The sequence below is a fragment of the Notolepis coatsorum genome (genome assembly GCF_963971535.1).
Source record: "Notolepis coatsorum genome assembly, chromosome: 6".
Lineage (NCBI taxonomy): Eukaryota > Metazoa > Chordata > Actinopteri > Aulopiformes > Paralepididae > Notolepis > Notolepis coatsorum.
Genome location: NC_140170.1, coordinates 29379949 through 29406162, shown reverse-complemented (window position 1 = coordinate 29406162; position 26214 = coordinate 29379949). Strand labels below are relative to the sequence as shown.

At 44.9% G+C, this 26214-nt stretch overlaps 1 protein-coding gene across 1 annotated transcript in view; it reads right to left on the bottom strand.

The window, feature by feature from the left end:
* LOC311229956 (guanine nucleotide-binding protein G(o) subunit alpha-like) overlaps positions 1-23354 on the bottom strand; it is a 44845-nt gene extending 21491 nt beyond the window's left edge. The window contains exon 1 of the mRNA XM_084316051.1: positions 23198-23354. Coding sequence (XP_084172177.1) covers positions 23198-23346 — 149 coding nt within the window. The 5' untranslated portion in view covers positions 23347-23354. The remainder of the gene's footprint in view (positions 1-23197) is intronic.
* Positions 23355-26214: the final 2860 nt, after the last annotated feature.

Below are 26214 nucleotides of genomic sequence, written 5' to 3'. Positions count from 1 at the left end.
GTCAACACGCAATTGTCATTTCATAATAAACACATATCACCGCGGCGCACAGCAAGTTTCAATTTCAGTTCCTGGCATTTTTAACCAGTGGAGAAAGGTAAGAGATGTCCCTATCGTTTTTCTTATATGAATTATTCTACATTAATAAAACATACCTGGTGATCAACTACAGTTTGCTGTAAACATTATGATATGTGTGTAGTGTTATGATAACGACGGCTGCAGCGGGAGGACGGCTGCAGCAGTGGATTTGCGAATAGCATGCAGCTGCAGAGCCGCAGAGCCAGGGCAATACTCCAATTCAGCCATTGGCAATTCAGCCGTTGGGTGGGGGGGGCGCTGTTGAGCGGGCCTGTGACCAGACCTGAAAGCGCCCCTGGCTCTGCAGCTCTGCAGCTACATATGCTTCTAGCAAAATCCAGCATCCAGCCCCGCTGTTTGCAATGGGAGCAGCACGGAGTCTCGACTCAGGACTTATTTTATTTGGAATATAATGACTTTATACGCAAAAGTAGCCTAGTTTTAAGTTAAAATATTATAAATCTACATGCCTTGAGGATGTCATTCTTTATATAGCCTGCCTATCAGGCAAAAAAAAAATATTCTAACGGAAACACTGATACCGTGATATATACCGTTACCGTCTATGCTTCAAATTATACCGTGATATAAATTTTAGACCATACCGTCCACCCCTAGGACCAACCGTATCATACAGGACACAATGATGGAACCATAACTGTCTCTCTGCCAGAGAGGACCAACCGTATCATACAGGACACAATGATGGAACCATAACTGTCTCTCTGCCAGAGGGGACCAACCTTATCACACAGGACACAATGATGGAACTATAACTGTCTCTCTGCCAGAGAGGACCAACCGTATCATACAGGACACAATGATGGAACCATAACTGTCTCTCTGCCAGAGAGGACCAACCGTATCATACAGGACACAATGATGGAACCATAACTGTCTCTCTGCCAGAGAGGACCAACCGTATCATACAGGACACAATGATGGAACCATAACTGTCTCTCTGCCAGAGGGGACCAACCTTATCATACAGGACACAATGATGGAACCATAACTGTCACCAGTAGGGCTGTCCCCGACTAAGGATTTGGATAGTCGACCTTGATTGGCCGAAATTAGCCGATAGTCGACTAATATTCGAATATGAAAAAAAAAGATTGAAGAAAGAAAAAGTATTATTAAAAAAAAAAATGTATCATTCCATTTGGGCTGTGGGGGGTGCTTAATGTCTGAAGGAGTCCACTGAAGGCTTGTTGTCCTCTGCAAAAGCATGCAATTGGTCCACTGATGGATACGTCTAGTGTGTTCATTAGACGGGTGAAATCCTCTTTCAGTGCCTATGTGCCCATTTTCTTAGGCAATTAGCCTCGCTGGTATGCGTGCCATTAGCGTTAGCCACGCTTCTATGCCTCTTTTCTTTTGGAAAGAATGATACAAAAAAAATTATAATAATAATAAATAAATAAAAAAGATTTATAATTATTTTTTTATTTTTTTATTTGCATTCGACTAAGAGGTTGGCAGTCAACTGCGGCTCCTTTCGATCGATTAGTCGACTATTCGACTAATAGGGGTCAGCCCTAGTCACCAGTGATACATCTAAGAACAGAATGATCCAGAGTCCAGAGTCGTCAGCGTGAACACATCAGAACACTGTGCGTTATGTTCCAGCTAACACCTCCTCTCCTCTCCTCTCTGTCTGCTGTCTGTGTGTTTAGTGAAGGGACACCGTCTGGACCCTGACCAGTCTGCTATCTGCACTTTACTGTACTTGTGCTGTATGATGACAATACACTTGAGCCTAATCGAATCAAATCTATCTGTGTGTTTAGTGAAGGCAGACCCTCTGAACCCTGACTATCTGCTATTAGGGGCAGTGGATCGGGAGGTAGAGCAGTCGTCTGGCAATCCGGAGGTTCCCGGTTCGATTCCCGCTCCTCCCGGGCAGCGTGTCGATGTGTCCTTGAGCAAGACACTTAACCCCTAACTGCTCCCGATGAGCAGGTCGGCACCTCGCATTGGTCGCCTCCGCCGTCGGTGTGTGAATGTGTGAGTGAGCGGGTCAAATGTGAGGAACAAATATTGTAAAGCTATATAAAAAAAGCAGCCATTTACCATTTATCTGTGTGTTTAGTGAAGGTAGACCCTCTTCACAGGGTAAACAACACTCACATACAGTAGAGTGTTTGTTATTAATCTGCACTCCGAGCGCACCGGTGTAGACAGCCTTTTATACAACGGCATGCAAATGTCTCCATTCTGATTGGCTAAAACAGTCAAGTTACACCTGGTTATTTGTCATAACCCCGCGCTCGTGGTCCTAGAACCCGCCCACAACCGAATTACGATCACTCCGCCAGTCGTGAGATTTAGAAGTGAAAGCAAGATGGCGGACAATAACCTTACGAATGGATATGTTGATAGGGTCATAACGACTAAATCAAAACCGATTCTGTCACGGCGAATGTGTTAGTTTGTTAAACAATGTTGGATTATGTAATTGGTGGGTCATGAGTCATTGTGGTACAAAATAAATATTGCGCGAATTGATTGATTGCTTGATTAATTGCAAAGCAATTTAGAGCAGGATGATAGACCACCAGCCCTGATTCCAAACTCTAAGCATAACCGACTTCGAAAGAGTCGCCAAGCTTAACCAGTTGGAAACAAGGCGGACGGTAATACAATTTGCAATCAATCAATCAATCAATCAATTCAATAATCCACGCTCACTTAAAACAGCGCACCTCCCTGTAGCTGCTTCTATCGAAAGTAGGTTAAAAAAAAAAGTTGGATGTGTTAGTTTGTTGGATGTATTAGTTGAGACAGTTGGATGTGTTAGTTTGTTGGATGTGTTAGTTGAGAGACAGTTGGATGTGTTAGTTTGTTGGATGTGTTAGTTGAGATACAGTTGGATGTGTTAGTTTGTTGGATGTGTTAGTTGAGAGACAGTTGGATGTGTTAGTTTGTTTGATGTGTTAGTTGAGAGACAGTTGGATGTGTTAGTTTGTTGGATGTGTTAAGTTGAGAGACAGTTGCACTTCCGAGCTGCTTCCACACGGAGGCAACTACTAACTTTTTTTGGGATCTACTTTTTCTGCGGATGGTTTTGTCAATAAATCTTCAATTAATGTGTGTTTATTGTATAGCAATAAGGTTGGATGACATCGGCCATTGTATAAAAGCCATAACACCACGTGCAGTCGTGGGTTATGAGAATTAGACCATGCCTAGGGGGGCCTAACGACCACCCCTAGTAGGGGTGGACGGTATAAACGGTATACGGTATAAACGGTATGAATTTGCTCTACGGTATGGATTTTGACTATACCGTATAACCGGTAGTGCAGCTCTAAAATAGCAATGACGTCATGTAACCACAGTGCGACTATTTCACTCGCATTTGCCCCTAAAAATAGATAGAATTAGTCATAGATAATAGATATGTGCGAACTGGAAAAAGTAATTTAGGAGGCTTCGCGCAGTGGGCGTGCCAGCCCCTCCCGCACGCATGTAAACACGGGTCTACTAGTAGTCTAGTGGGACGGGACGTCTCCCTGAGCTAACGTTAGCTTAGCTACCGTTACAAAATGACCAGTCAACTATTCACTTTTAGTTTAATACATGATGAGGCATTGTCTAACCGAACGGTATCTAGTCGGCCAGCTACCGATAGCTCCTGACATCAACAAACGCTCCATCAAGTCTAGTAGAGAGTAGACGTGTATGATAGCTCCGTTAGCAGTTAGCTCACGTTAACGCAAGTTAGCTCACTGTTCAAAACGAAATGTCCCATTGAACTAAATAATTCACTGAGGCGTTGTATTAACGTTATATATCCGGCTAGCAGTAGCTACAGATAGCTCCTGATATCAATGTCTTATAACACTGATTCGATGCGTATTCGAGCTGAGGGCTTGCTAACGTTATAGTACCAATACAATAGGGTCCAGGTGCAGCGCCGGAGAATCCTGGCCGTAGCTCTGCTCGAGGCTACTCGAGTATAGGTCCAGGTGCAGCTCCGGAGAATCCTGGCCGTAGCTCGAGGCTACTAGAGTACACACAGACAGTGGAGCTTGTTGCGTGGTGGCGATGTCTCGCAGATAATACAAGTACAAGTCTAATTATATAATATATATATTTTATAAAAAAAAAAAAAAAATTATATAAAATAAAAATTTTTTTTTTATCAAAAACGATGATACCGTGATATATACCGTTACCGTCTATGCTTCAAATTATACCGTGATATAAATTTTAGACCATACCGTCCACCCCTAACCCCTAGGCATGCTCTAATTCTCATAACCCACTCCTGCGCGTGATGTAATGCTTTAGTTTCTAGATCCTGATAACCATCTCCTACACCGGCCTGGAAGACTGACAGTAACAGAAACAGTCTGGCTTTCTTTGTCTCGCTCTCTTTCTTGCTTGCTAAATGTTACAGCTGCTCTCTCCCTCTCTGTCTCTCTGTCTCTCTCTCTCTACCAGCTGAAATACGGAACAATACATAGATGGTTATAATGAATAATAAAGATAATGGTGTGTGTGTGCGTGTCTCTTGAGTTTTGCTATCCAGGTGTGATATTCAACAGCCCTCGGTTAACATTCACACACACACACACACACACACACACACACACACACACACACACAGACACACACACACACACACACACACACACACACACACACACACACACACACACACACACACACACACACACACACACACACACACACACATTAAAGAGTAACTAAACATAATGGTCATTTTGCTGCCCCCTAGTGGTTGATATTGCCACCATAATGCCCCACCCAAACTGATGTCAGACTGCCAGGGTTGAGTACTGAACTCATTACTGCATTACATCGATACCACTGAGTACGTTAGATCAACCGGTACATCGATACCACTGAGTACGTTAGATCAACCGGTACATCGATACCACTGAGTACGTTAGATCAACCGGTGACATCGATACCACTGAGTACGTTAGATCAACCGGTACATCGATACCACTGAGTACGTTAGATCAACCGGTACATCGATACCACTGAGTACGTTAGATCAACCGGTACATCGATACCACTGAGTACGTTAGATCAACCGGTGACATAGATACCACTGAGTACGTTAGATCAACCGGTGACATAGATACCACTGAGTACGTTAGATCAACCGGTACATCGATACCACTGAGTACGTTAGGTCAACCGGTACATCGATACCACTGAGTATGTTAGATCAACCGGTACATCGATACCACTGAGTACGTTAGATCGACCGGTACATCGATACCACTGAGTACGTTAGATCAACCGGTACATCGATACCACTGAGTACGTTAGATCAACCGGTGACATCGATACCACTGAGTACGTTAGATCAACCGGTACATCGGTACCACTGAGTACGTTAGATCAACCGGTACATCGATACCACTGAGTACGTTAGACCAACCGGTACATCGATACCACTGAGTACGTTAGATCAACCGGTGACATCGATACCACTGAGTACGTTAGATCGACCGGTACATCGATACCACTGAGTACGTTAGATCAACCGGTACATTGATACCACTGAGTACGTTAGATCAACCGGTGACATCGATACCACTGAGTACGTTAGATCAACCGGTACATCGGTACCACTGAGTACGTTAGATCAACCGGTACATCGATACCACTGAGTACGTTAGACCAACCGGTACATCGATACCACTGAGTACGTTAGATCAACCGGTGACATCGATACCACTGAGTACGTTAGATCAACCGGTGACATCGATACCACTGAGTACGTTAGATCAACCGGTACATCGATACCACTGAGTACGTTAGATCAACCGGTACATCGATACCACTGAGTACGTTAGATCAACCGGTGACATCGATACCACTGAGTACGTTAGATCAACCGGTACATCGATACCACTGAGTCCGTTAGATCAACCGGTGACATCGATACCACTGAGTACGTTAGATCAACCGGTGACATCGATACCACTGAGTACGTTAGATCAACCGGTACATCGATACCACTGAGTACGTTAGATCAACCGGTACATCGATACCACTGAGTACGTTAGATCAACCGGTGACATCGATACCACTGAGTACGTTAGATCGACCGGTAACATCGATACCACTGAGTACGTTAGATCGACCGGTACATCGATACCACTGAGTACGTTAGATCAACCGGTGACATCGATACCACTGAGTACGTTAGATCAACCGGTGACATCGATACCACTGAGTACGTTAGATCAACCGGTACATCGGTACCACTGAGTACGTTAGATCAACCGGTACATCGATACCACTGAGTACGTTAGACCAACCGGTACATCGATACCACTGAGTACGTTAGATCAACCGGTACATCGATACCACTGAGTACGTTAGATCAACCGGTGACATCGATACCACTGAGTACGTTAGATCAACCGGTACATCGATACCACTGAGTACGTTAGATCAACCGGTGACATCGATACCACTGAGTACGTTAGATCAACCGGTACATCGATACCACTGAGTACGTTAGATCAACCGGTGACATCGATACCACTGAGTACGTTAGATCAACCGGTGACATCGATAACACTGAGTACGTTAGATCAACCGGTACATCGATACCACTGAGTACGTTAGATCAACCGGTGACATCGATACCACTGAGTACGTTAGATCAACCGGTGACATCGATACCACTGAGTACGTTAGATCAACCGGTGACATCGATACCACTGAGTACGTTAGATCAACCGGTACATCGATACCACTCTCTCTCTCTCTCTCTCTCTCTCTCTCTCTCTCTCTCTCTCTCTCTCTCTCTCTCTCTCTCTCTCTGTGTGTGTGTGTGTGTGTGTGTGTGTGTGTGTCTCTCTCTCTCTCTCTCTCTCTCTCTCTCTCTCTCTCTCTCTCTCTCTCTCTCTCTCTCTCTCTCTCCAAAGTAGCCAAATGGTACACTATCTAACTGGATAGGTGACGATAGTAGTAAATATTTAAGTTCATTCGCTGAAATATTCTGAAATCATTAAGTCTTTGGAAAGACCAGATGAGGTCAGAGGAGTTTGATAGTATTTACTCGGGATGGACAGATAATGTTGACATTTAAACATTTAATAAACACATACACAATCATGCAATGTTAAAAGAAAGTTGGAGAGAGGGAGGTTTATTTTGTGTGGTGTGTTATAACAACTGAAATTACATTTTCGTTATTACAGAGAGAGTAAATGTACCGGTATGGGTTCAAATGTGAACAGGACCCAAGAGAGAGGGAGGTACGCAACCCTGTCAATCAGGTCTGTCTGTGACATCACAGATAGGGGAGGAGCAGAGAGTGACATCACAGATAGGGGAGGAGCAGAGTGTGACATCACAGATAGCGGAGGAGCCGAGTGTGACATCGCATATAGGGGAGGAGCAGAGTGTGACATCACAGATAGGGGAGGAGCAGAGTGTGACATCACAGATAGGGGAGGAGCAGAGTGTGACATCGCATATAGGGGAGGAGCAGAGTGTGACATCACAGATAGGGGAGGAGCAGAGTGTGACATCACAGATAGGGGAGGAGCAGAGTGTGACATCGCAGATAGGGGAGCAGAGTGTGACATCACAGATAGGGGAGGAGCAGAGTGTGACATCACAGATAGGGGAGGAGCAGAGTGTGACATCACAGATAGGGGAGGAGCAGAGTGTGACATCACAGATAGGGGAGGAGCAGAGTGTGCAGCAGGGTGAAACTATCAACCACTAGGGGGCAGGAAGATGACCATGTGTTTAGTTACTGTTTAAATATCAACCACTAGGGGGCTAGAGAGAGAGAGAGAGAGAGAGAGAGAGAGAGAGAGAGAGAGAGAGAGAGAGAGAGAGAGAGAGAGAGAGAGAGAGAGAGAGAGAGAGAGAGAGAGAGAGAGAGAGAGAGAGAGAGAGAGAGAGAGAGAAGAGAGAGTACGTTAGATCAACCGGTACATCGATACCACTGAGTACGTTAGATCAACCGGTGACATCGATACCACTGAGTATGTTAGATCGACCGGTACATCGATACCACTGAGTACGTTAGATCAACCGGTACATCGATACCACTGAGTACGTTAGATCAACCGGTACATCGATACCACTGAGTACGTTAGATCAACCGGTGACATAGATACCACTGAGTACGTTAGATCAACCGGTACATCGATACCACTGAGTACGTTAGATCAACCGGTACATCGATACCACTGAGTACGTTAGATCAACCGGTACATCGATACCACTGAGTACGTTAGATCGACCGGTACATCGATACCACTGAGTACGTTAGATCGACCGGTACATCGATACCACTGAGTACGTTAGATCAACCGGTGACATCGATACCACTGAGTACGTTAGATCAACCGGTACATCGATACCACTGAGTACGTTAGATCAACCGGTACATCGATACCACTGAGTACGTTAGATCAACCGGTACATCGATACCACTGAGTACGTTAGATCAACCGGTACATCGATACCACTGAGTACGTTAGATCGACCGGTACATCGATACCACTGAGTACGTTAGATCGACCGGTACATCGATACCACTGAGTACGTTAGATCAACCGGTACATCGATACCACTGAGTACGTTAGATCAACCGGTACATCGATACCACTGAGTACGTTAGATCGACCGGTACATCGATACCACTGAGTACGTTAGATCGACCGGTACATCTATACCACTGAGTACGTTAGATCAACCGGTACATCGATACCACTGAGTACGTTAGATCAACCGGTGACATCGATACCACTGAGTACGTTAGATCAACCGGTACATCGATACCACTGAGTACGTTAGATCAACCGGTGACATCGATACCACTGAGTACGTTAGATCAACCGGTAACATCGATACCACTGAGTACGTTAGATCAACCGGTGACATCGATACCACTGAGTACGTTAGATCAACCGGTACATCGATACCACTGAGTACGTTAGATCAACCGGTACATCGATACCACTGAGTACGTTAGATCAACCGGTGACATCGATACCACTGAGTACGTTAGATCGACCGGTAACATCGATACCACTGAGTACGTTAGATCGACCGGTACATCGATACCACTGAGTACGTTAGATCAACCGGTACATCGATACCACTGAGTACGTTAGATCAACCGGTGACATCGATACCACTGAGTACGTTAGATCAACCGGTGACATCGATACCACTGAGTACGTTAGATCAACCGGTGACATCGATACCACTGAGTACGTTAGATCAACCGGTACATCTGTCTGAAGCCCTGTCTGAACCCCTGTCTGAAGCCCTGTCTGAAGCCTATTAAGACTGATATCACCTTATTAGCCCTGTCTGAAGCCTAGTAAGACTGATATATCTCTTATTAGCCATGTCTGAAGCCTAGTAAGACTGATATATCTTATTAGCCCTGTCTGAAGCCTAGTAAGACTGATATTTCTCTTATTAGCCCTGTCTGAAGCCTAGTAAGACTGATATCACCTTATTAGCCCTGTCTGAAGCCTAGTAAGACTGATATCTCTTATTAGCCCTGTCTGAAGCCTAGTAAGACTGATATCACCTTATTAGCCCTGTCTGAAGCCTAGTAAGACTGATATCTCTTATTAGCCCTGTCTGAAGCCTAGTAAGACTGATATCTCTTATTAGCCCTGTCTGAAGCCTAGTAAGACTGATATCTCTTATTAGCCCTGTCTGAAGCCTATTAAGACTGATATCACCTTATTCGCCCTGTCTGAAGCCTAGTAAGACTGATATATCTCTTATTAGCCCTGTCTGAAGCCTAGTAAGACTGATATCTCTTATTAGCCCTGTCTGAAGCCTAGTAAGACTGATATTTCTCTTATTAGCCCTGTCTGAAGCCTAGTAAGACTGATATCACCTTATTAGCCCTGTCTGAAGCCTAGTAAGACTGATATCTCTTATTAGCCCTGTCTGAAGCCTAGTAAGACTGATATCACCTTATTAGCCCTGTCTGAAGCCTAGTAAGACTGATATCTCTTATTAGCCCTGTCTGAAGCCTAGTAAGACTGATATCTCTTATTAGCCCTGTCTGAAGCCTAGTAAGACTGATATCACCTTATTAGCCCTGTCTGAAGCCTAGTAAGACTGATATCTCTTATTAGCCCTGTCTGAAGCCTAGTAAGACTGATATCTCTTATTAGCCCTGTCTGAAGCCTAGTAAGACTGATATCACATTATTAGCCATGTCTGAAGCCTAGTAAGACTGATATCTCTTATTAGCCCTGTCTGAAGCCTAGTAAGACTGATATCTCTTATTAGCCCCGTGTGACGTACTTGGGTACGTGGGTTGGTCATTACCATTATTACTGTATTGATGACACCACCTGAACATCAGGTTAGTATATGTACATATGTTATGTTTTGGATGTGATGTGTGTGTGTGTTTGAATGATAGCTAATGCTTTTCTCTATCAGGTGCCGCCCGTCCCTACACTGAAGAGTGCTGATTGTCTAATGGGTAACAGCTGATGACAATCACTTCAAGAGGGACGGGTGGACAGATATACCAGACAGCACACACTCATCCGCGCGCCTCTCTGTGTCAGTTACCAGTGACCAGGCTGTTGGAGGTTGCCATTGTTTACCACTGTTGTGTGGAATTATTATAACACTGCCCTTGATTTACCACTGTTTGTGTGGAATAATTGTTATAATACTGCCCTTTGTTTCCACTGTTGTGTGGGACTGGTCTATCGTGTGATCTTGCTGTTCACACCACTTACCTGGTAGGCATTATATTTGTGTTGGTGTAGCTACCAGGTGAGTACATATATATATATATATATTGTGGCCTTCTGCCTTTTTGCCACTTGTGTGGAAGTAATATATATATATATCTATGTATTGGGCCTTCTGCCTTTTTGCCACTGTTTGTGTGGAACTATATTGTGCTGGGCACATTGTGTACATTTGCTGGGGGATTCCCAGACTTGTCCTGTGACACTAGGTCACTAGGGCTTGTGTTGGCTCTTGTGCCTTACTCTATTATTATATTACTTGTTTGTTCTCCCCTTACCTTTCTCCCTGTTTGTTAATTGTTTGTGGGTTGTTTTTTCCCTTTGTTAAATACTCATATTACAGGTGGAGGTTTGAATTCCTGCCCCAGATAATAAATATAATTTACCTTTTGAAAGCGCGTTTGTGTTTTACTATCTGCCGGGACCTTGCTTTAAAAGCATCTACTGAGGGGGTTGTTTTGTCATGTGCAGCTTGCCTCAAGTTTCTATTATATGTGGTCATTAGACCTTAGCACATGACATGGGGGCTCATTTCCGGTCTTTCATGTCCTTGTGACATGGGGGCTCAATGCCGGTCTTCTGTGTACTTGTGACATGAGGGCTTTATGCTGGTATTTTGTGTCCTTGTGACATGGGAGCTTGCTGGTTGCACAATTGTATAGTTCCTTGTTGGTACATGACATGGGCATGTGACATGTGGACTTGTCGATTGGAGCGTGTCAGGTAGTTTGCGTCTTTTCATTTGGTAAGTTGTATTATTATATATCCATATTTCCGTGCTGCACACTTGACTGTTGTAAACCATTGTTGTGAGTTATGCTCTTTACCATTCTATTTTTTTCCACATAGGTAAAGGGTGGATCACCTGCTTTGGTTAGGGGGAGGGGGGCACGCGTCGTCTATTCCGGTGGAGTGCGCAATGAAATCGGTAAGCGACTGAAGATATGTGTAGTCCTCATTCCACTAGGGAAGTAGTTTAGACGGGGTAGTTAGTGTTACCCAGTGTGATCCTAGTTAGGTGTTAGAACCGACATTTATTATTTTTATGAATGTTAGATGTGGACATTAAAGCGAATTGGTCAGGTTGTCATACTGCATAATGTGGCTGTTGAGTGTTGCACAGGGACATTGTTGAGTACTATCAGTGAAGTGGCTATTTTGTAGGGCTTATTGAAGTCTGATTGGTTGGGTAGTATTGTGTGTTGCTACGGGAGTGTACTTTCTTTCATAACTGTATTCTGTGGTAGAGAGTAGAGCTATGGAGGTTTGTGATCAGGATGTTGGTGTGTCGGATCTTGATGGTGTTGACTCTGCACTAGGTTCGGAACATACCAGTGTTACTTCTGCTGGTGACTTGAGCGCACTGAGCGCTGAGCTGCATTTAGCCTGTCTAGAGGAGAGGGCGGTTTTGCGCAGAGAGATTAGAGAAGAGAGGAAGGAGGAGAGAGACAGAGAAGAGAGAAAGGAGGAGAGAGAATGGGAAGAGAGGAAGGAGGTGAGAGACATGGAGGAGAGAGACAGAGAGAGGGACAAAGAGGAGAAGGCGGCTGATAGGGAATTTCAATTGGCGATGAGGAAACTAGAATTGGAGTGTGGTGACGCTAGGCGTAGCGCCACTTCCTCTCCAGTACTTTCCGACTCCCAGGCACCCTTTGATATTAGCCAGCATATGTCCTTGGTTCCCCTTTTTCATGAGTCTGAAGTGGAGTTGTTTTTTACTGTGTTTGAACGCACCGCGCAGGCTCTGTGTTGGCCAGTGGGCATGTGGGCAATTATGTTGCTAGGCAGGCTCACAGGGAAGGCACAAAAACCCCATGCCGCATTGTCGTTGGATGACAGCTTAAACTATGAGCGTGTGAAAAGTGCTGTCTTGCGTGTGTACGAACTGGTACCAGAAGCATGCAGGCAGCATTTTCGAAACCGCTGTAAAACTCCTTCCCAAACCCATGTTGATTTCTCCCTGGAGGAGAGACTTAGTTTTGATCGGTGGTGTTCTGCGTGTGAGGTAAAAGACTTTGCATCATTGAGTTAATTGGTACTTGTGGAGCAGTTCAAAGCCACCCTGCCAGTCGAAGCTGTGCTCTATTTACATGGGCAGGGGGTGTCAACACTCCGACAGGCTGCTATTTCGGCAGACGAGTTTGAATGTTCACGCAAAAGTGTTTTTGTACGTCCTACTGTATGTAGTGGAGGTGGCTCATTCACTCCTCGTGAGTCAGCATTCCAGCCACGCTCACCGCCGTCTAAGAGACCGGTGGTGTGCAATTATTGTAAAAAGACAGGCCATATGGTAAAAGGATGTCATACGCTGAGGAAGCGACAGGAGAAAAAAGGGTCAGCTCAGAAACCAAAAGGTGTGGGGTTGATTGGTACAGTGTCATGTTCTGACCAGAATAGCTCTCTGGAAAAAGAAAGTGATGACTGTTTTAAACCCTTTCTGTTTGATGGTTATGTGTCACTGTCGGGTGACATCTGTGACCAACGGAAGGTGAGAATACTCCGTGATACAGGTGGTTCTCAGTCATTCATCCTGGCTGATGTCTTACCACTAAATGAAAACTCTTACTGTCAGTCTAGTGCGATGGTAAGAGGTATTGAAATGGGGTGTATGCGCGTGCCGTTGCATAAGGTGCATGTACAGTCAGATCTGATCACAGGTTGTTTTCCTGTCGCCGTTCGCCCATGTTTCCCTGTGGAGGGCGTTGAGTTTATCATGGGGAACGATATTGCTGGGGAGAGTGTGATCCCTGTGTTGGAGGTTGAAAACGCTCCATTGACTGACTTGTGTTGTGATGAATTGATTAATAATCACCCCAATGTTTTTTCTGCTTGTGTTGTCACCAAGGCACAGGACGGGAAGCGAACTCAAGCTTTGACGTTGAGTGACGCTGAGGACAGGGGACCATCTATTGGAAAGATGGAAGAGGTTGCTGTAAGTAGCGTTCAGGGGAAGCTGGTAATTCCCAAGTTTGCTGACGTTTCACTACCACTGACTCGTCAAGCATTGATCACTGCTCAGCACAGTGATTCCTCCCTATCAAATTGTTTTGCGGCAGTGGCCTGTGCTACTGCTAGTAGGAATCAGACTTTTGTGATAGAGGAGGGGGTGTTGCACACCTAGACAGGGTGTAGCAGATTTGAGGTGTGGAGAAGACTGGAATACTGAGCGTCAAATGGTGTTGCCAATGGGATGTGGGCATCACATGTAAATGTTGGCACATGACCATTTAGGTATTGCTAAAACTTGTGATAGTGGGGACGCTAAATCAGGGGGTGCATCCGGCTCCCCTGCGCTCCATTCCGGACATGGGGGAACCTTTTGAACATGTATTTGTCATCTGCCTAAAACGAGAGCAGAAAATCAATACATGTTGACAATTATGTGTGGTTCCACCCGTTTCCCGGAGGCGATGCCTCTGAGGACAATTACACAAACCAGTTTGGAATATTTCCAATGGTCCAAACTATTTGCGAACATGTTATTCTCTAGAGTTCTACACACCATGGGGAATTTTATGTGTGGCTACATTTTCTGTTCCTGAACTGAGAACACTACCAGTCTACCATATGCCAAATACTGTGTTGGTGCGGGTTGTGGTTGGGGTGGGGCTGTGCCATTTGTTCCGTTAGTTATTAGGGATGCTGAACAGGAGTCAGAATTATGTTTAGCCCTGCAGGTGTGTTTGCTTTGTGTAGGATATAGATAACCTTTACAATGATCACAGCACAGCAGTCATGTGATCCCTGCTTTGGCGCACAAAACGTTCTACTTTGTACTTTCATTATCCATTATGTTTTGTTCTGTTCTGTTCTATCCCAGTCATATTCTACTAGGATCCTGTGGAGGGGAGGGAAGAGTATCGAGCACTACTTATGTGGGAGGTACATTGTTGGTTTTGGGGTGTGTCTTATGGCACTTATGATTATGTGTGAGTTAGATGGTGAGATGGTTAGATCTCACCATGTTTTGAAAACAGTGTGCATACAGTAGCCAGTATGTACTACATACAGTTTTCACGGTTTGATGAACTCGGCCTTTCATCATGCAGGCCTTGTTTGCCAAGATGAGGTAACATGTAGCCTCCGGTGATCCTGTGGTTATGCCCAGGGACGGCCCGGTGCGGCTTCTAAGTTACTTTGTTTATATGCCTTGGGAAAGTACTGTGTGTCCATTTTCCTTTTTGAAATTTGACTCAATATAGGGCGCTGGTGTTTGCTGCATCGGCGGGCTGGGATTTGGATTATGTATGCTTTTCAGGATTCCCAGCATATTTTTTGGGTAGGGATTAGACCCTAATGGCCTAATGGACCCGCTGCATGTGGGTGACGTCACTGCACGTCTATTTTACATACATGCATTGTTGTGCATATTGTTGTACATGTGCATAATTCAATTGTTGTGTTGTCTGCTGTGTTTTCCAGAACGACCACCCTGGAGCACGGTGTTCGTGTTGGGAGTGCGGTCTCCCTTAAAGCAATACGCATATCAGTGTCCGGTGGCGATGAGGGAGGTAGTGAGAGGGGAGGCTCTGTGCACCCTGGACAAGGGGCTAGCTGAGCCTAGCCGTGGTCCCTGGGGCTCTCCTTGCCTTCTGGCTCCCAGTGCTAATGTGTCTCTCCGTTTTCTGTACTACAGGAGGGTGAACGTAATAACGGTGCCTGAATTGTTCCCGTTGTCCAGGATGGGGCCCCATCATGGCCTTCGAGATAAGGAATGCACCGGCCACGTTCCGACGGCTGATGCGTCTGGTGTTGGGTGATGTGTGTGTGTTTTGGGTGAGGTGGTGGTCGACCGTGTGGGCCCAGGGCGGGGCCTGTGTGGTGCTGATGTGGCCCATTTGGTGGGTGATTTTGTGGAGGGTGAATTTTTTTGTTGTTGTTTCTGTTCTCCCTGGTATGTGGTACTAACCTCATGTTGGTAATAGGTAATAATGTTTTGCTAACCCTACAGGTTCGCTCTTATGGGGGGAGGTGTGACGTACTTGGGTACGTGGGTTGGTCATTACCATTATTACTGTATTGATGACACCACCTGAACATCAGGTTAGTATATGTACATATGTTATGTTTTGGATGTGATGTGTGTGTGTGTTTGAATGATAGCTAATGCTTTTCTCTATCAGGTGCCGCCCGTCCCTACACTGAAGAGTGCTGATTGTCTAATGGGTAACAGCTGATGACAATCACTTCAAGAGGGACGGGTGGACAGATATACCAGACAGCACACACTCATCCGCGCGCCTCTCTGTGTCAGTTACCAGTGACCAGGCTGTTGGAGGTTGCCATTGTTTACCACTGTTGTGTGGAATTATTATAACACTGCCCTTGATTTACCACTGTTTGTGTGGAATAATTGTTATAATACTGCCCTTTGTTTCCACTGTTGTGTGGGACTGGTCTATCGTGTGATCTTGCTGTTCACACCACTTACCTGGTAGGCATTATATTTGTGTTGGTGTAGCTACCAGGTGAGTACATATATATATATATATATATATATATATATATATATATATATATATATATATATTGTGGCCTTCTGCCTTTTTGCCACTTGTGTGGAAGTAATATATATATATCTATGTATTGGGCCTTCTGCCTTTTTGCCACTGTTTGTGTGGAACTATATTGTGCTGGGCACATTGTGTACATTTGCTGGGGGATTCCCAGACTTGTCCTGTGACACTAGGTCACTAGGGCTTGTGTTGGCTCTTGTGCCTTACTCTATTATTATATTACTTGTTTGTTCTCCCCTTACCTTTCTCCCTGTTTGTTAATTGTTTGTGGGTTGTTTTTTCCCTTTGTTAAATACTCATATTACAGGTGGAGGTTTGAATTCCTGCCCCAGATAATAAATATAATTTACCTTTTGAAAGCGCGTTTGTGTTTTACTATCTGCCGGGACCTTGCTTTAAAAGCATCTACTGAGGGGGTTGTTTTGTCATGTGCAGCTTGCCTCAAGTTTCTATTATATGTGGTCATTAGACCTTAGCACATGACACCCCGTCTGAAGCCTAGTAAGACTGATATCTCTTATTAGCCCTGTCTGAAGCCTAGTAAGACTGATATCACCTTATTAGCCCTGTCTGAAGCCTAGTAATACTGATATCTCTTATTAGCCCTGTCTGAAGCCTAGTAAGACTGATATCACCTTATTAGCCCTGTCTGAAGCCTAGTAAGACTTATATCACCCTTATTAGCCCTGTCTGAAGCCTAGTAAGACTGATATCACCTTATTAGCCCTGTCTGAAGCCTAGTAAGACTGATATCACCTTATTAGCCCTGTCTGAAGCCTAGTAAGACTGATATCACCTTATTAGCCCTGTCTGAAGCCTAGTAAGACTGATATCACCTTATTAGCCCTGTCTGAAGCCTAGTACGACTGATATCACCTTATTAGCCATGTCTGAAGCCTAGTAAGACTGATATATCTTATTAGCCCTGTCTGAAGCCTAGTAAGACTGATATCACCTTATTAGCCCTGTCTGAAGCCTAGTAAGACTGATATCTCTTATTAGCCCTGTCTGAAGCCTAGTAAGACTGATATCACCTTATTAGCCCTGTCTGAAGCCTAGTAAGACTGATATCTCTCTTATTAGCCCTGTCTGAAGCCTAGTAAGACTGATATCACCTTATTAGCCCTGTCTGAAGCCTAGTAAGACTGATATCTCTTATTAGCCCTGTCTGAAGCCTAGTAAGACTGATATCACCTTATTAGCCCTGTCTGAAGCCTAGTAAGACTGATATCACCTTATTAGCCCTGTCTGAAGCCTAGTAAGACTGATATATCTCTTATTAGCCCTGTCTGAAGCCTAGTAAGACTGATATCTCTCTTATTAGCCCTGTCTGAAGCCTAGTAAGACTGATATCACCTTATTAGCCCTGTCTGAAGCCTAGTAAGACTGATATCTCTTATTAGCCCTGTCTGAAGCCTACTAAGACTGATATCACCTTATTAGCCCTGTCTGAAGCCTAGTAAGACTGATATCACCTTATTAGCCCTGTCTGAAGCCTAGTAAGACTGATATATCTCTTATTAGCCCTGTCTGAAGCCTAGTAAGACTGATATCTCTCTTATTAGCCCTGTCTGAAGCCTAGTAAGACTGATATCTCTCTTATTAGCCCTGTCTGAAGCCTAGTAAGACTGATATCTCTCTTATTAGCCCTGTCTGAAGCCTAGTAAGACTGATATCTCCCTTATTAGTCCTGTCTGAAGCCTAGTAAGACTGATATCTCCATTATAAGCCCTGTCTGAAGCCTAGTAAGACTGATATATCTTATTAACCCTGTCTGAAGCCTAGTAAGACTGATATCTCTTATTAGCCCTGTCTGAAGCCTAGTAAGGTAGAAACTATAATGAAACAGCGCCCTCTAGGCAAAAGAGATCTCTATATCACTGTCTCTATATCACTGTCTCTATATCACTGTCTCTATATCACTGTCTCTATATCACTGTCTCTACATCACTGTCTCTATATCACTGTCTCTACATCACTGTCTCTACATCACTGTCTCTATATCACTGTCTCTACATCACTGTCTCTACATCACTGTCTCTACATCACTGTCTCCATATCACTGTCTCTACATCACTGTCTCTACATCACTGTCTCTACATCACTGTCTCTATATCACTGTCTCTATATCACTGTCTCTACATCACTGTCTCTATATCACTGTCTCTATATCACTGTCTCTACATCACTGTCTCTATATCACTGTCTCTACATCACTGTCTCTACATCACTGTCTCTATATCACTGTCTCTACATCACTGTCTCTACATCACTGTCTCTATATCACTGTCTCTACATCACTGTCTCTACATCACTGTCTCTACATCACTGTCTCTACATCACTGTCTCTACATCACTGTCTCTACATCACTGTCTCTATATCACTGTCTCTACATCACTGTCTCTACATCACTGTCTCTATATCACTGTCTCTACATCACTGTCTCTATATCACTGTCTCTACATCACTGTCTCTACATCACTGTCTCTACATCACTGTCTCTACATCACTGTCTCTATATCACTGTCTCTATATCACTGTCTCTACATCACTGTCTCTACATCACTGTCTCTACATCACTGTCTCTACATCACTGTCTCTATATCACTGTCTCTACATCACTGTCTCTACATCACTGTCTCTATATCACTGTCTCTACATCACTGTCTCTATATCACTGTCTCTACATCACTGTCTCTATATCACTGTCTCTATATCACTGTCTCTACATCACTGTCTCTATATCACTGTCTCTATATCACTGTCTCTACATCACTGTCTCTACATCACTGTCTCTATATCACTGTCTCTACATCACTGTCTCTACATCACTGTCTCTACATCACTGTCTCTACATCACTGTCTCTACATCACTGTCTCTATATCACTGTCTCTATATCACTGTCTCTATATCACTGTCTCTACATCACTGTCTCTACATCACTGTCTCTACATCACTGTCTCTACATCACTGTCTCTACATCACTGTCTCTACATCACTGTCTCTATATCACTGTCTCTACATCACTGTCTCTATATCACTGTCTCTATATCACTGTCTCTATATCACTGTCTCTATATCACTGTCTCTACATCACTGTCTCTACATCACTGTCTCTATATCACTGTCTCTATATCACTGTCTCTACATCACTGTCTCTATATCACTGTCTCTATATCACTGTCTCTATATCACTGTCTCTATATCACTGTCTCTACATCACTGTCTCTACATCACTGTCTCTACATCACTGTCTCTACATCACTGTCTCTACACCACTGTCTCTACATCACTGTCTCTACATCACTGTCTCTACATCACTGTCTCTATATCACTGTCTCTATATCACTGTCTCTACATCACTGTCTCTATATCACTGTCTCTATATCACTGTCTCTACATCACTGTCTCTATATCACTGTCTCTACATCACTGTCTCTATATCACTGTCTCTACATCACTGTCTCTATATCACTGTCTCTACATCACTGTCTCTATATCACTGTCTCTACATCACTGTCTCTATATCACTGTCTCTATATCACTGTCTCTATATCACTGTCTCTATATCACTGTCTCTATATCACTGTCTCTATATCACTGTCTCTACATCACTGTCTCTACATCACTGTATCTATATCACTGTCTCTATATCACTGTCTCTATATCACTGTCTCTACATCACTGTCTCTATATCACTGTCTCTATATCACTGTCTCTATATCACTGTCTCTATATCACTGTCTCTATATCACTGTCTCTACATCACTGTCTCTATATCACTGTCTCTATATCACTGTCTCTACATCACTGTCTCTACATCACTGTCTCTACATCACTGTCTCTATATCACTGTCTCTACATCACTGTCTCTATATCACTGTCTCTATATCACTGTCTCTACATCACTGTCTCTATATCACTGTCTCTACATCACTGTCTCTACATCACTGTCTCTATATCACTGTCTCTACATCACTGTCTCTATATCACTGTCTCTACATCACTGTCTCTACATCACTGTCTCTATATCACTGTCTCTATATCACTGTCTCTATATCACTGTCTCTATATCACTGTCTCTACATCACTGTCTCTATATCACTGTCTCTATATCACTGTCTCTATATCACTGTCTCTATATCACTGTCTCTATATCACTGTCTCTATATCACTGTCTCTATATCACTGTCTCTACATCACTGTCTCTATATCACTGTCTCTATATCACTGTCTCTATATCACTGTCTCTATATCACTGTCACTGTCACTATCACTGTCTCTATATCACTGTCTCTATATCACTGTCTCATAAACCAATATCTGTCTGCATTTTGAAGGTTCTCTAAGCGGAAAGCGATTGGGCGGAGCGAAGCGATTACAAGTATTTTTTATTTAGTTCAATGTGTCAAACGTTTCAGTCTGGAGGATTATTACACTCAGCTTTCCGTCCTCACAAGGAAGGACACACACACACACAAAACACACAAAACACAGAAAACACACACACACACAAAACACACAGACACACACACACACGCGCGCGCGCTAGGGCTGAGCCACACAGACACACACACACACGCGCGCGCGCTAGGGCTGAGCCCAAACCATAGAACCTTTGTTCGTTATGTTGGCGTTCAAATCTTAATTAATGGGTTTGAACCAGAATGTGATATGTATCAGAATATCACAGTACTATGTTGTGTTTACAATCATTTGAAAGTCACGCGCGAACACAGGACAACAACCGTCTAGTCGGGGGGGGGGGGGGGTCACCGTCATACATTATCAGGAAGTGAATCAATCATGCGAAAAAGAGAGAGTTGAGTGACTCACACTCATAACATGTATGTTATGATGAATTGAAAATGGGGGACCCTGATGTAAACAAGACGGAAGTCTTTCTCTGGTCTGCATCCCCTTAACAATTGTATGTATTGAGCTGTACTGTATTGTACCCATTCTGCAATCTGTTAATAAAATGTTCAATCAATCAATCAATCAATCAATCAATAAAACCCATGTACATGTCAAAATACTTCCCAAATGTCAGTGAATACCACGACCACAACACCAGAGGGAGCTCCACAAATCATGTTAAACCCAGATTTGGCTCAAACACTAAATACGTTTAGCAATTATGCCACATCAATGTGGAACGCCCTACCCACAGCTGTAAAGGAATGTGAATCCCTACCCACTTTCAAAACCGCTCCCAAAGAGCACCGACGGGAGACTGCAATTCGAAACTGGCCACCGTAAATGTGCTAACCCAACCCCCTCCAATGTACAGTAAATGTTCTAACCCAACCTCCTCCAATGTACTGTAAATGTCCTAACCCAACCCCCTCGAATGTACTGTAAATGTCCTAACCCAACCCCCTCGAATGTACACTAAATGGCCTAACCCAACCCCTCCGATGTACTGTACATGTCCTAACCCAACCTCCTCCAATGTACAGTAAATGTCCTAACCCAACCCCCTCTAATGTACAGTAAATGTCCTAACCCAACCCCCTCAAATGTACTGTAAATGTCCTAACCCAACCCCCTCTAATGTACAGTAAATGTCATAACCCAACCCCCTCTAATGTACAGTACATGTCCTAACCCAACCCCTCCGACGTACTGTAAATGCCCTAACCCAACCCCCTCCAATGTACAGTAAATATCATAACCCAACCCCCTCCAATGTACAGTAAATGTCCTAACCCAACCCCCTCTAATGTACAGTAAATGTCCTAACCCAACCCCCTCCAATGTACAGTAAATGTCCTAACCCAACCCCCTCTAATGTACAGTAAATGTCCTAACCCAACCCCATCTAATGTACAGTAAATGTCCTAACCCAACCCCCTCCAATGTACAGTAAATGTCCTAACCCCCTCGAATGTACAGTAAATGTCCTAACCCAACCCCCTCTAATGTACAGTAAATATCATAACCCAACCCCCTCCAATGTACAGTAAATATCCTAACCCAACCCCCTCTAATGTACAGTAAATGTCCTAACCCAACCCCCTCCAATGTACAGTAAATGTCCTAACCCAACCCCCTCCAATGTACAGTAAATGTCCTAACCCAACCCCCTCCAAAAATTAAAATGTATATGATCGGTATACATTATGCTTCATCATGCGTGAAGGAAAGGGGGGGGGGGTCGTTTATAATTCCTTGATCGTCAGTAACGGCTTTATTTAGTATGGGTTGATACGTTGATCAGATGGTTTGCAGTGAAATGAATAAACAATCGGGCTGAAAATAATGTTAGTGTCCTCTTACCGTTCGTCGATGAGACTGGAGGAAAAAGATCCCAATTATTTGACGTCGATCTCCTACATCCATTTCCGGTTTGTATGGCGCAATAAACGCCGAAATCATATAGATTATTAAGTTTAGAAAGCGATTCAAATGCACTATAGTGTTTGTCTGGAGTCCCGTAACAAGATGTGACTGCCGGAAGGATTTCCTCAACGCACCGATCGGCACTTCCGGTTTTGGCGAGAGTGTAACTCGCCCGACCATCCACCAGGCGGTGGTATTGAGGCGTTACAATCTCATACAGGGTCCCGCCGGAGTCCGGAGGTTGGCTGGATGAATTATGAATGCCATGGCAACATTTTTTAATATTGATCCCAAAAACGCCGCAAGTCGTTCTTGGCGTTCAATGCATGGCGGGCAAAAACGGCGTAACTCGTTCTTGGCGCAGGATGTGTTAACGATAAACAGATATAAATGTTTATCAATCAACCATATATCTGAGAGCAGAATGACAGAGCATATCCAACACCAGTGATACATCTGAGACGCACGCACGCACACACAGACGTAGACCTACTATTGGGCGGAGTCGTTGAGCTGGTACTCGCGCGCGCGGCTGAAGCACTCCTGGTGTCCGGAGTCGGACCAGAGGCGCATCATGGCTCCCAGCAGCTCCGGGGAGTAGGGCTCTGTGTCTTCCATACGGCTCACCACGTCACACACCATCTTAGCATCCGCCTGGAGGAGATGAGAGGAGAGGAGGAGGATGAGGAGGAGGAGGAGGATGATGAGGAGGAGGATGAGGAGGAGGAGGAGGAGGAGGAGGAGGAGGAGGAGAGGAGGAGAGGAGAGGAGGAGGAGGAAAGGAGAGGAGGATGAGGAGAGGAGGAGAGGAGGAGGAGGATAGGAGAGGAGAGGAGGAGAAGAGGAGGATAGGAGGAGGAGAGGAGAACAGGAGAGGAGGATGAGGAGAGGAGGAGGAGGAGGAGGAGGAGGAGGAGGAGGAGGAGGAGGAGGAGGAGGAGGAGGAGGAGGAGGAGAGGAGGATTGATTGATTGAATACTTTGATTGAATACTTTATTTTGACACAATCGTAGGATAAACATTTGAAAAACAAACAATAACAGTGTCAACACGCTGGTCAAAAATGGATAAAACACAATAAAGCCAAGGCTTGTTTCCATTGTGGTCCATACATGGAACACACGACTGGACATGTACATGATACAGGACACCCTAAAAATAAGAACAATAACACCTAACCTGAAAACTCATACAGTCAACTAATGTTAAAAGAAAATCCGCAAACAGGTAGGTGACCTCCTCTTTATCCTCAATCATTTAGGTTGGCGTTTGACCCAAAGAGTATGGCCTCTGTTTTTCCCAGATTTAGAGACAATTTATTGTCACTGAGCCAATAGCAGATCTTTTTCATTTCACTGCACAGGACACTTTCCACTTTAGACTTATCCCTGTCAGAGACCAGGAGTGCCAAGTCGTCAGCAAACAGGAACAGGTTGCAATCACATGCCGATTTCATATCATTGATATATATTAAAAACAGTTGAGGCCCCAAAATGCTTCCCTGGGGGACCCCACATGTCACTGGAAGGGACGAGGACAAGGTGCCATTGATGTCTACCACCTGTTCTCTTCCTTCCAGGTAGGACTTGACCCATTTGGCTGAATTGCTATCAAAGCCTATGGCTCAAAATCTAGTAGGATGGAGTGGTTGACCGTGTCAAATGCCGTTTGCAGGTCCAACATGACCATCCCGCAGTAGTTCCCCTTGTCCATCTCACGTTTTATATAATCTGTCAGGTACAGTAAACAGGTGTCAGTGGAGTGTGATTTTCTGAAACCTGATTGGAACTGGAGAGGAGGAGGATGAGAGGAGAACAGGAGAGGAGGATGAGGAGAGGAGAACAAGAGAGGAGGATGAGGAGAGGAGGAGAGGAGAGATGAGAGAGGAGAGGAGAGAGGAGAGTAGAACAGGAGAGGAGGAGGGGGAGAGGAGGAAAGGAGAACAGGAGAGGAGGATGAGGATAGGAGAACAGGAGAGGAGGATGATGAGAGGAGGAGCGGAGATAGGAGAGGAGAGAGGAGAGGAGACCAGGAGAGGAGGAGGAGGAGAGGAGAGAGGAGAGGAGACAAGTTAAGATACTGCTTGTTCAGACTGTGGTTGTACTGGGCAGCTCCTAGTGGTCAACAGAGTCAGACTGTGGTTGTACTGGGCAACTCCTAGTGGTCAACAGAGTCAGACTGTGGTTGTACTGGGCAGCTCCTAGTGGTCAACAGTGTCAGACTGTGGTTGTACTGGGCAGCTCCTAGTGGTCAACAGTGTCAGACTGTGGTTGTACTGGGCAGCTCCTAGTGGTCAACAGTGTCAGACTGTGGTTGTACTGGGCAGCTCCTAGTGGTCAACAGAGTCAGACTGTGGTTGTACTGGGCAGCTCCTAGTGGTCAACAGTGTCAGACTGTGGTTGTACTGGGCAGCTCCTAACGGTCAACAGTGTCAGACTGTGGTTGTACTGGGCAACTCCTAGTGGTCAACAGAGTCAGACTGTGGTTGTACTGGGCAGCTCCTAGTGGTCAACAGTGTCAGACTGTGGTTGTACTGGGCAGCTCCTAGTGGTCAACAGTGTCAGACTGTGGTTGTACTGGGCAGCTCCTAGTGGTCAACAGTGTCAGACTGTGGTTGTACCGGGCAGCTCCTAGTGGTCAACAGTGTCAGACTGTGGTTGGAACGGGCAGCTCCTAGTGGTCAACAGTGTCAGACTGTGGTTGTACCGGGCAGCTCCTAGTGGTCAACAGTGTCATACTGTGTGGTTGTACTGGGCAGCTCCTAGTGGTCAACAGTGTCAGACTGTGGTTGTACCGGGCAGCTCCTAGTGGTCAACAGTGTCAGACTGTGGTTGTACCGGGCAGCTCCTAGTGGTCAACAGTGTCAGACTGTGGTTGTACTGGGCAGCTCCTAGTGGTCAACAGTGTCAGACTGTGGTTGTACTGGGCAGCTCCTAACGGTCAACAGTGTCAGACTGTGGTTGTACTGGGCAGCTCCTAGTGGTCAACAGTGTCATACTGTGGTTGTACTGGGCAGCTCCTAGTGGTCAACAGTGTCAGACTGTGGTTGTACTGGGCAGCTCCTAGTGGTCAACAGTGTCAGACTGTGGTTGTACTGGTGGTCAACAGTGTCAGACTGTGGTTGTACCGGGCAGCTCCTAGTGGTCAACAGTGTCAGACTGTGGTTGTACCGGGCAGCTCCTAGTGGTCAACAGTGTCAGACTGTGGTTGTACTGGGCAGCTCCTAGTGGTCAACAGTGTCAGACTGTGGTTGTACTGGGCAGCTCCTAACGGTCAACAGTGTCAGACTGTGGTTGTACTGGGCAGCTCCTAGTGGTCAACAGTGTCATACTGTGGTTGTACTGGGCAGCTCCTAGTGGTCAACAGTGTCAGACTGTGGTTGTACTGGGCAGCTCCTAGTGGTCAACAGTGTCAGACTGTGGTTGTACTGGGCAGCTCCTAGTGGTCAACAATGTCAGACTGTGGTTGTACTGGGCAGATCCTAGTGGTCAACAGTGTCAGAAATATTTT